This window comes from Arachis hypogaea, chromosome 5 (assembly GCF_003086295.3).
Source record: "Arachis hypogaea cultivar Tifrunner chromosome 5, arahy.Tifrunner.gnm2.J5K5, whole genome shotgun sequence".
NCBI classification, from domain to species: domain Eukaryota; kingdom Viridiplantae; phylum Streptophyta; class Magnoliopsida; order Fabales; family Fabaceae; genus Arachis; species Arachis hypogaea.
In genome coordinates this window covers 10,808,179-10,820,218 of record NC_092040.1, presented here as the reverse complement: position 1 = coordinate 10,820,218, position 12,040 = coordinate 10,808,179, and the positions used below count along the sequence as shown (strand labels likewise).

The following is a 12,040-nucleotide window of genomic DNA, read 5'->3' as shown; positions in this document are numbered from 1 at the left end:
CATGAAAGAGAAGAAGGTAAAAACTTTGTATGAGAACTCAAATTTTGCGCTCTCACTCTTTGCTCCAACCTTTGGCCGTTTACCCTTTTAATAGAGGGTTAAAGCTTCCAAAACTTAAAATTCTTCTTCAGCACATTTAACTTCTTCTTTCCTAATATCAGCAGCAGCAGCGGCGTTCCAGAAGAGATATAGAGTAGAAACAGTGATTTAACCATATATATATTCATACCTTCTATCTTCTCTTTCATCATTTTTTAAATTTCTTCTTGAATCTAAGCCCTTTTATTTGTACTTTGCCTCCAAATAACTTTTTTTACTATTGATTTTTTGAAAAGATCCCTAACCTCCAAATATTTGAGCTTTTCGATTCGGTGTATGCAAAGAAAAAGTTTTCTTCTATAAACTTCAATGTTGCACAAAGATAAAAAGATTTCTCTAATAAGCCTTCGCATGTGATCTTTACTTTTTACCCTAACTTTTTTTAACTTTCTTCTTTTTTATTGAAATTAGTAACCCACTTTTTGTACTTTTTAGCCCTAATCAAAACTTTTCCTTTTTCTTGCTTTACTTCCGTGATTTCAAGTGGGTAATAAAAAAAGAGAGAAGAGAGAATTCACTTCGGTGTGATTTGATTATGATGAAATTTGAGTTCTATTGCTTAGTTAGCCACTAATTCAAGTGAATGGGCTTGGATCATCAATTGGACTTATAAAAGTAGTGTGAATTATATTCAACCACTTATTCTTTGAAATATATAGGTATATATGGGCCTAAGAGTGTGATTTGTATTCAGCCACTCATTTTCTTGGAGCTTATGGATTTAAACTATTGTTGGACTTTGTTTGCTTGTTATTGGGCTAGTTTAGTTAGTTAATTTTCAGCACATTTAACAAACTAATCACACAAATAATTAGACTTTTAACTCAATAATAATATTTAGTCATCATCAATAATATATTGTTAGTTTTTCAAACTCAACAACTATGGTGTTTAAAAATTATTGTTTAATTGCTAAAAAATTAAATAATTAATTTTCAATTTAAAAGTATAAAATTAAAAATTTTAAATATTTAAAAATTATTATAAAAAGTAAATTAGACAAAAATTAAGTACTAAATGAAAACCTATAAAATTAGCCATAATAGAATATTGCCAATCATATATTTTTTTAGATATTAATAAAATTTTAATGTAACACTTATTATTGGATTTTATGGTGTTTTTCAAAATTTTGAGGACGAGACAACCCGCCCCTAAAATTTTAAAAACATCATAAAATTCAATAAATAAACGTTACACTAAAATTTTACCCATATAAAAAAATTATTGCAAGTTGGTTAAAAATCTTTTTTCCAATTTTCATTCTCTTTGTTTGCAACCACTTGTCAATTGTTGAAATTTAGTACTTGTCAGGATTTGAATTCTCTAAATTTTAAATTTTACTTTAGAGAGCAAAGTATAATCTTTTACTCTTAAATAATTTCTCTCTCATATTTACTTTTGGTCCTACCTATCAAACTAATGGTGAAAAATTACACTTTATCTTTTAAAGTAAAAATTTAAAATTTAGAGAATCCAAATTCGTAAAAAATTTAGCTGCTCCACTTATCAAGAAGCTAATCATCTACGGCTCTTCTATTATATATAAAATAGAGAGATTCTTCCACCATAATACGCCAATGCTTGATTTTCTTTTATACCAAGAAATCAACTAATTGATAATTCATTTAAGTTTAAGCTAGACTACAGCTTTGGCAAAGCTTTAATTGGGCAATATTAGGACTTCTGTATTGAATCTAAAAAACGGTTGCGCTAATATTCAGATATAGCATTACATTTTCCAGCCTTCTTTTCAAAGGACCGTGAAAAGAATATAAATAAATAAAATTTCCCAAAAAGCATACATTAATATGCCAATCAGATTACACTAATGGAAAACATAAGCTCTTCATACTTGTTGAGCTGCCGAGCTGTGGAGGACTTGTGGTTATAGTGACAAATATAAATATTATACACACCAATCTGCACCAACTCTTCTACCTACCAAAATTGTATTCTTGTGCTGCACACAACCGGTACTATATTCAACCATTTCCTCCACAATAATTAGTGATAATTTTATAATTGATCATATTAATGACCTCGAAAATTATCTCGTAATCATATTGACAACTGGAGGGAAAACAAAAATGGAATAAGGATTAGTTTGTGAGCTTTGGAGGCTTTAGAAAGCATATGCTCCTCACAAACCCTTTCCCAACTTGACCCACTGCTTTTAAAACCTTGGGTGGGTTGTGTGCTTCATTCACATCTGTCTCTTGCTTCCGCTTCTTTAAAAGAGAATGGAAAAAAGGAAAGAAAACGGTTACAAAAGAGAGAGAGATTTGTTTTTAATGTACTTTGCACTAAGTCCACAAATATAAAATTCTGAATGCAATTTTCATACCTTTGACGAGTAAGATTCTACCCACGTTAGGCCAATTACATCACCTCCCAGAGAATCATGCCATACCTTGAATGTGTTGGAGAACTCTTTCTGCAAGTGATAGATGGAAGTATCAAAATTAGGCATAAGAAACACACCATGTTATGTTCACCGTCAAATTATTTTCACTGTACTTGCCTCTAAATCTCTGACAAAGAACCTTGATGGATCAAAGTCTATAAGCAACTTATTTTTAAGTGCTGCTGGTTTACCCTTCAAATCTTTAGGCAACAAGAAGGGTTGAAAAGACTTGCTAGCATGCCCTCTAGCAATGAGTTTTCCTGCCAACATTGCAAATATGAATATCATTTGATTAGTCAAGCACAAAATCTGAAATTGAAGCAGAGAAGCTAAAAACATATAATATCCATGCTGTCAACTACTTATAGTCCTCGTTATCATATGAATCATATATCTTGAACACTTTTATATAACCATCAATGTTGATCAGATAAACCCGTTATAGCTAGCAAAATCACATAATTGCATTGTATCAGTAATAATCACACTTCCCATCACACTTAAACCATTCATGGACTGTACAATTGTATAAACTACCAGTTATTAGGAATTGTACCATTATCAGCTTCAGATGGAAAGAGAAGTCTTTGGGGATATGGGAGTTTGTCCTTGTGGAGAAGAATTATGGCATCATAATTGTTTAAAGGAGTTCGAAAAAGGCACTGCAGCAATAATTTAATAACTCATCAAGTTTGTGAAAAAGATATCTCATTTTTTTATTAAAATTTGAAACAATTAAGGTGCTCCACTTACCTCCCATCTATATGGACCAACCTCCTCCTGAAAAGTGAGTTTTGTCAACAAATTTGCACTGCTTCTGGCATATGCAACTAACCTTTTAAGTTCCTGTTAGAAACAAATAATGCAGAAATTAAATAAGCAGAAAGAATTACTTACATTTATTCTTACTCAAAACACAATCTGGATCCATGTATGACCATATATCATAGAGAATTACTCCAATATTTAAATGCATTACCAAAACGACAAGTTCAAAGACAATGAAATTATCAAACATATAAAGGTGATGCATTTTTTTCTTTCAAAAATCAGGCCTTAATAACTGGGAAAAATGCTGTAAAATATCCAATCACAGGATGACAGGAAGAACTAACCAGAACACTTGGTGATACTCCAGTCCAAGACTCGGATGCCTTATCATAAACTGTAGCTAAGAACATTCCTGCTTCCGTACTTTTCCCATTCTCTCCTTGACCTTTCCTTCTTAGCAAAAAGTTATCCTGAAAATCCACAGTTGTCAAGAAGATATTACGTTTGACTGAAGACCAACATAATCAATCAGTCTTTACTGATGTGCTCAATCACACGACTTACATTTATTTCTTTCTCATCACTTGGGCTTAAGTCATTATTTATGTCAACAATCAATGGTGAATAAGTCCAATCATACTGTGAGAGTAATCTCAGGAACCTGTCAACAAATCGGACACATATATGAAAACTAGAAAAAGTGCTAGAAAACACCCAAGTGCTTAACAGCAATCTGATATATACTGAATCCTAAATCTAAGGAGAATTATCCGCGCAACTTCACACCCAATTTTGTGATATTTCAACATAGAACATAAGTTTCCAGTAATATAAGTTAAGAGAGTACGTGATGCAATGTTTAAGCAATCTCAAAATAAATAATTAAACATTCATCTCTAGTCAAAATTATGATTGTTGATTTGATTACCAGCAATGATTTAGATATGCACCTTAAAAACCCATTGATTCTTGCGCAAGGAACACCAAGCGGAAAGGGATTCAGAAAGACATATGCAACCAATAGCTCGACAGCCTCCTCTAACAAGCAAGCTGAAAATAAATGTGAAGAAACCCATCGTTTTGCAAGTCTATCAACATGAAAATCCATGTATTAGTTCCACATTACAAATGTAATATAGCTTAACAAAGAAATTTTCAAACATTCACCTCACTACTGTCCCATATATTGGGTGACGACTTTGTAAACCATTGATCATGCTTGCATGCTGACTATGAATAAAAAGTTTCTTGTCAGTAGAATGAACACGCTTTGCTTGATCATTTCCTGCTGCATGTTAAATGGTTTGATAAGTAGGATTGAAGTAAGATTTCCAATAAGTCATCAAATTCATATAAGTAGTGGAAGCCCGTACCTTCCTTGTTTAACAGAGTAAGTCCCCTTTCGTGCAAAATTTTAAGACGAAATGCATATCCAGCCATCAAAACATCTACATCATTCTCAGTGGCAGTACATGTCACCCCCCATGTCTTCTGAAGACTGCCAATAATAACCAAAAAAATAAATAACGAATGAAATACTGATAAAGAATCCATCCTAAGGTAAAACAAAGATTCAAGGCCCCACCTCTCTCCGATTTGAATAAGAAAACTAGATTTTGTCTTTTCAATAGCAATTTCATCCATTGGCCAGTTTCCAGAACCCTCCAGCTGTGAAAAGCCCCAAAAATAGGAAGAAAGTTGTCATAAATTGCCTATATCAAGCTTACTTCATTTAACACTGCCGGTGAATAAATCCATACCTGAATCATGACTTCCAGAGGTTGAATGCACGATGGAACATACTTATTAAGTCTCAGAGATTCAAATTTTTCATTAGCTAGAAGATGAGGTTCAGGAGGAAAGACTGATGTAAACCTGAAAGCTGTAAATAAAAAATAAACATGCAACATTGATCTGGCTCAGGTTTCAATAATTACTTTTTCTTTTTTAGAAAAAAATAATAATAATAATTGTTAATTGTGAACTACAATGCAAACGCAAATAGAAGCACTGAAAATGACAAGTTTGAGGTAAAATACCAGAGTCTAAAGGTTGTACACTTGACACCTTCAAAGGGAGGTCTTCAATAAGACGCAAGCGCTTTGATAAAAGATCAAATGCCCCAAGCAAATTTCCAGAGTATGATACAGGATCTGCCAAGAGTTAATCGTTTCAAAAACATTGCAGTTATTAATAAGGTAAGCACGCACACACAAAAACACGAGAGAGAGAGAGAGAGAGAGAGAGAGAGTTCCCAATACCTCCAGCACCATGAACCAAAGAGAAATCCAGTTGATCAACAGCACCTATAATATTTTCCATGGATAGAGAAAGATGCCGACCAATCACATGCTCAACTATTCTTTTCAAAACAAGATGCCTTGACCATTGGTCACTTTCCCATACTATGATTTTTCATACAATAAAAAATGCCATTATCATGTTAGTCATCAGGATATTTGACTTCAGCCACAAGGATAGAAAGGTATGATAGTCAAACAACTAAACGATAAGTCAGAACACAAGAAGCCAAACCTGTGCTTTCAGCAATTCTACCATCTTTAAACCTTCTAAGCTCTGCTTTCTCTCCCCAAAACTTCCGGAACTCCAGAGCCTGCTTCAAATCATGAGTAACGGCTGTATTGCATGCAAGGAAACAAATTTGAAAACAAAATGAAAAAGAGATTATATTTGGACAAAAAAATATACCTCATCTTTACTTTCAGCATTTGGGCCAATATCAACTATCCTAAATGCTTTCTCCAAAGTACTCACTGAAATTCCTATGAACAATGGTTCTTTATCAAGTACAGACAATCCCTGGAGTTGTGAATTCAACTAGAGTTAAGAGAAAGAACAAAGTATCCAAAACATGATATTTAAATGAAATAGTGAAAAATCATGTTTAAAACCATACATCATTCACACTCCATTGGCATTGTGTGTTTCTCCATGTAACTTGGATCGACTTTGCTCTGTCATTCAACGCTTTGGCTAAAATACCATGTACTTTCTCCTCATACAATCTCCAGCACTCATCATCCAAACAAAATCCTGATACATATACCTCCTTCTTTCCCTTCAAATTTAATCTATAAGAGCAATCATGTAATAAAATAGATTTTTAGCTTACAAGTCAGTCTGTCAGTCATCAAGAAATTGATCCAAGGAGGGGAGCTCGGAACTTTTCTGTTCAAACTTCCTTTGATATAATCCGCTAAAATTTTAATGACACATAAACAAGAGCTGCTAAAAATCCAAATATGATAATTGAAATTCTTCATTTTCCTTTGTATCTATATTACATTTCCAACATATTACATTGATCAGATTCCAATTGTAGAATGTAATTAATCTACAAAGAACATTGAAAAGTATACAACAAAGTAAAACATGCAAAAAGTTTTGCACTAGAACATGGAGATCGCAGAGTAACACTCCTATGACTTATATTACCATCCAACAGGAAAAGCATTCAATCAGACTAACGGACACAAAAAAATTAAATGGAATAAGTTACCTTATGCAATAGTCGTATTTAACCGCATAGTCTATCTTGGTCATAAAAACTTCCTCAAATCCGCCATCTCTACACTTTTCCATGCACTTAAGTGTCAAAGCAGCCTCATCTTGAAGCTGAATATAAAATATGTGGAACAAAAGCAAAGAAAATAAGGAGAACAGCAGCTATAGAAAAAGGAAAAGGAAACATTTAAAATTGGTATTATGGCCTACATACCTGATTTAAACCATTTCTAGACATTCGGAAAGCCAAATTGAATCCTCCAGATGGATGGCATATGATAACAGGAAATGACTCTTTAAGCTGAATCTTTTCCTGAAAATGAAAATCACGGACACAATGATTGTATTAAGACTAACATGTTGTGTCAGAAAATTGCAAATATATTATATATTATGCAAAATCATAGGTATGAGATAGTCAACAACTAAGCCTTGTTTCACTAGGTCGGGCTGGCTCCCTCTCTCGAGTATAAAAAAACAGACAATATGGAAATAGAGAACCAAATCACTCAAGATGTTGATATCAGAACAGATAACAAATGGAAGGTGAATGCAAATAAATACCACATAATATGATAACACAGTTAAAAGAAAAACAAAACCAAATAATGGAAAAATTAAAAAACAAGTAGAGATGTGGACCTCTTTTGTAATACTACTCAGGCCTGTCTTTGGAAAGTATAGCCCTCGGCTCCACGACTCCGAAGCTGCTACAAAAAAAACATTTGCAACAATGAATATATACTTATTACACAACATATGTGCATTGAATGTCAAAACCTAATCCCCACTCCCAAGTCCCAATCTGTGATGGTTCTTTGTCAATAGCAAATTGGCTACAAAATTAATTAAGAAACTACATGTGACACTGGATTGAAAGGATATGGCATAGGCTTCCATAACAAAACTATCAAATTGGATATACCAGTAAAGAGGAACAATGTTAAACAATTGCAAAATGCAAATACAAAAAATACAGTAGACACCAAAACATTAGCCAAGTATAGCGCAAAAGTTACAATAATTTTGTCCATAGCATTTACATGAAAGAAATGGATGTCTATCTTAAGCGCAAACAATCTGAACAGATACACTTTTGTACTGACCAATCATGATGATGATACAAAGGAGAGTCTATGCACATACCAATGAAGTTCAAAGTAACCCGAACTATTTCGATTGCCTTCATTGAATTGCTGATTTGTTGCCTAGAAGCAAGATATGCCAGTATGACAGAAATCAAAAACCCATTCAGGCAATCATGAACATATATTGAACTTCTCTGTCGAGCCCAAACCTAGATCAATGGAAACAAGAACTCAATTCCGTGTTCCCTATTATATATATATATCTTTAACATTATTAGATGTTATCATGTTATGCATGATGCAAAAGTAATATTCAAATATCAAACCTTAAGCAGGATCAAAGCCTCTCTTATTTCCTTCCAACCAAGAAATGTTTTGTTGACAAATTCTGTATCCTCTAGAAACATGTCTTCCAGAATGCTAGAATTGTACTTTGGCGTAGCTTGAAGTGTGGTCCCTTGAGAATATTAACAATCAATGATTAATAGGATGTAGAAAAGGGAAGAAGCCATTATCTCAATGAAACAAAATATAGATAACTAGATATCCGGGGAAGTCGAGGAACAAACCATGATTCAAATTATGAATGTTATTACGCTTCATGTTCAGCTTTGATAAGGTAAATAGAGACGTAGCTGACGGAATGATTCTTACAAAAAGACCAGGAACTTCAGCAACCTTTGCAGCTGCAATTTTTCCCTTTTAATGTTAGCCATGCCACTATTGTTTTAAGGTAAAATGTGTGCAAGAACAAAAAGAAATTACCTGGATAAACAAGCAGCAGAGGCTTTCGGGCTTCATTCTGAAAGGTAGACCATTCAACCTTACCAATAGATGGAGAAGCCTCCAAGTACTTCTTGATCAAGCAGAGATAAAGGCACCTTTTGGCATGGTACCTATAATTTAAGTAATCTTTCTCGTGGAAACACCCCTAACATAATAATAGGAAAATAGCGTGACATTAATACCATGAACATTAACATGTATATAAGTTTGGTTATCCCTTCTTTTAGTTTAAATTTATATGAATATTAAAATAATATACCTTGGGTAACCTGATAATAAGATCAACATTGAGCTCAGGTCTAGCGAGACTCTGAATAGAATAACTGCCTCCGATTTCGATGAGTGATGGCTTCTTAAACATGAAGTCAACCTTATCCGCACCAATGTCCCTAACGAATTTCGGTGCTACATCCGCAGTTACCTGAAAACTCATCAGCACTCAAAGAATCAGCGTTGAATGCTCCAAAAAGAACAAATTATAATAATATGAGCTTGAAAGAGCAGACCTTGAAGTCAACGGGGATTTCGTCGATGCATGACTTTATGGCGGAGACGGTTTTATCAACGATGCTGGAGAAGTGAGAGGAATGATAAAGGTGGACCTCTTTCAATAACTCACTAACCTTCAACTCCGTTGAGTCCATCATAGCATGGCTGCCTAAACCCTCCATGTTGGCACCAGCGGAGAAAGACGAAGGCAGACGGCGGCGTGTGCGAAGGTTGTGGTGTCGGCGAGCTCGCAGGACGGTTGTCTGGAATAGAGCGTGACTTGCTAGTGGCTTCAGGGAACAAGGAGCGTGGTTCCAGCGGTAGAGAAGAAAGGGGCGGTGGTCAGAGGCGGCGACGGAGGAGGATGAGGAGCTGGTGCGATTCTGAGCTGCTGGAAGCAGAGGAGGGAAAGAGTGTGTAATTGGCAGTGTTTGATATTAGGGTAGGGGCATTTCAGGAATTTTGTTCCTATGGGTTCGTTTCTTATGACTTCCTAACAGGGTAGTAGGGTTTATGGCGGATTCACGGTTTTCGGGTCAATTGGGTGTAGGGTTTATGGGAGAACCTCTACTGTCTAGACCATTATAGGAAAGAAGACACTAATAAATGTTAATTCATGTGTAATTATCAAGGTTCTGAAAACCGAATCGGCTCTAATTACTAGTTTAATGATTTATAGATTCAACCGATTTGATCGTAATTGAACCAAAAAACTATTTTATAATAAAATAATAAATAAAATATAAATAAATAACTCGTATAAAATGCATGTAGAATATGAATACACATTAAAAATATATAAAATAAATAATATATGTATATACATAAATATATAACAACTTTATTAACTAACTTTTATTGTGCCCATTATTTTTAATTCCAAACAAGGCTCTCAAAACCGGTAAATAAACTCTGTAACTAAGTATCGAACATGGGAAATTACTGGACAATTTGATTTAATAACCCAGAAAAGGAATTTTATATTGATTTTATTTTATGGCTTTGGTTTCTAAATTATTAACCAGTTTATTCAATTAAGTAAAATAATTGAACCCCTTTCATTCATTTTTGTGTTATAAATTTATTAATTTTTAATTATTAGCTGTGGCTGTATTTGCAAGCTGAAAAATCGAAGTAGCAGAAAGAATAGAAGAGAGCGGTGTGAGGTTAGTGGGTGTGGCATTCCTAAAAGTTTGTTTTGAACAAGAAAGCTCAAAATTCATCAACCATTTTTTGCGGTCCTCATTCCTTAGTGTTGTACTCATGAAAGCATCTTCTTAATAACCAGCAATTATTCAATTACAATATCACAGCAACTCATCACCCAATAATCTCAACAAACAACATTCAAAATAATCCAAAATTATTCAACAATTATTCAATTATTAATCATGCTTCAAGCATTCAACTTCAACAATTAAACATTTAGTCATGCTTCAACAATTAATCAGCTTCAACAATTAATCATGCTTCAAGCAATTAAAAACAAGGTTTAGAACAAACAATTAGTCAATTTTGATGTGAAGAACATTCCAAACAGTGTGTGAAAAATATTCTAATAACCAGCAATCAGCTTCAACAATTATTCATGCTTCAAGGCTTCAAGCAATCAACAGCAAAGTTTAGAACCAACAATTAATCATTTTTTATGTGAAGAACATTCTGTCTGAAAAATATTCTAATAACCAACAATCAGCTTCAAGCCTTCAACAATTAAATGAATTAATCATGCTTCAACAATTATTATTACAATCAACAGAATTTATACCTAGAGTTAAAAGCTGGAAACCTGTAAAAATGCAGAGCTGGCGGGGACAGTGGCGCGATGGAAAGTGTCGAACAGAGCTGGCGGCGGCGGGGGGAAGACACTGCGCGACAGAAGCTGGCGATGGCAGTGGCTGCGATCTTCGAAGGCTGACTTCGCGACGGTTCGTGGCTGCGTGAACAGAGCTGGGTGATGTTGGCTCAACGGATGTTGCGACGGCGGCGGTGCTGAACGGAAGTGGCGGTGGCTCAACGAAGAGTGAGAGTGGAGACTGGAGACGTGAGAGGTGAAAGTGGAGGCTCGAGAGAGGAGAGGGGTGAGGTGAGTCCGTGAGTGGGTCTGTGTGCCTCTGTGGGAGTGTGGGTGACTAGGGTTCCCTTTGGCCCTTCGCAAAACGCGGCATTTTGGGGAAATTTAAAAAACCGGCCCAGTACGGTTCGATTCAACCAACCGGTTCTCGTCCGGTTCGACAGACCAATTTCAGTTTTCAAATATTGCGGTTTTGTCCTCTGTTCAAAGTTCAAACCGTATTATTAACTGTTTATGGTTCGACCGATCAATTTGAACCGATTTTCAAAACATTAATAATTATATTATTATTATTATTAAAATTAATTTTGAAAATATGTAATATATAATTAAACAGAAAATATAGACTATTTCTTTTAGTTATGTCTAGTGTAATTTTTTCTTAATATTCACCATAATTATTCGATTGAGTGGAGATATCAAAGGGAGAAAAAAATTTCTGGATTCTCCTAAATTACATTTTGAAACATAAATACCCTGTTTCCACTATTATATAAATCATCATAGGGAGTTAGAGGTTATATAATATATTAGTCTTACCACCTTAAGATGATTTATGCATGCATATATATTTCAAAAGAACCATAAATTGTGCCAGGGCTCAGGGGGTTAGGAGTGGACATAAATTATTTTAGACTGGAGTGAGTCATGTGTTGACAGGTTTAACCTCACCAAGGAGGCACGATTTACGTGCAAAAGAGGACACCATTCACCTTGGCACGATTTACGATCATTTATGAGACCCTCAACAACCTGCAGCGATTAATGTATCAGGGAGCTAACCCTAAGGAGGTCGCAACG

General features: G+C 34.6%; 1 protein-coding gene across 5 annotated transcripts; it reads right to left on the bottom strand.

The window, feature by feature from the left end:
* Window positions 1-1,766: 1,766 nt before the first annotated feature.
* LOC112800725 (uncharacterized) lies at window positions 1,767-11,308 on the bottom strand. Of its 5 annotated transcripts, none has more exons than XM_072236683.1 (27): window positions 10,955-11,308; window positions 9,183-9,556; window positions 8,936-9,097; window positions 8,656-8,821; window positions 8,460-8,576; window positions 8,217-8,347; window positions 7,949-8,099; window positions 7,445-7,509; window positions 7,017-7,115; window positions 6,798-6,913; window positions 6,195-6,369; window positions 5,987-6,097; window positions 5,813-5,891; window positions 5,539-5,682; window positions 5,317-5,430; window positions 5,038-5,159; window positions 4,863-4,945; window positions 4,651-4,775; window positions 4,445-4,562; window positions 4,228-4,365; window positions 3,842-3,938; window positions 3,622-3,747; window positions 3,260-3,352; window positions 3,063-3,168; window positions 2,624-2,766; window positions 2,447-2,536; window positions 1,767-2,330 (listed from the first exon to the last, which is right to left on the bottom strand). In XM_072236683.1, the coding sequence occupies exons 2-27, from the start codon at window positions 9,345-9,347 to the stop codon at window positions 2,202-2,204; spliced, it is 3,165 nt and encodes a 1,054-aa protein (XP_072092784.1). In that variant the 5' UTR covers window positions 9,348-9,556; window positions 10,955-11,308; the 3' UTR covers window positions 1,767-2,201. The 5 variants fall into 5 exon arrangements, with proteins under 5 accessions (XP_072092784.1, XP_072092785.1, XP_072092782.1 ...); XM_072236684.1 differs by having other exon boundaries at window positions 4,445-4,565; window positions 7,445-7,512; window positions 10,934-11,296; XM_072236681.1 differs by having other exon boundaries at window positions 7,445-7,512; window positions 9,183-9,739; window positions 10,955-11,281.
* Between the last annotated feature and the right edge of the window lie 732 nt (window positions 11,309-12,040).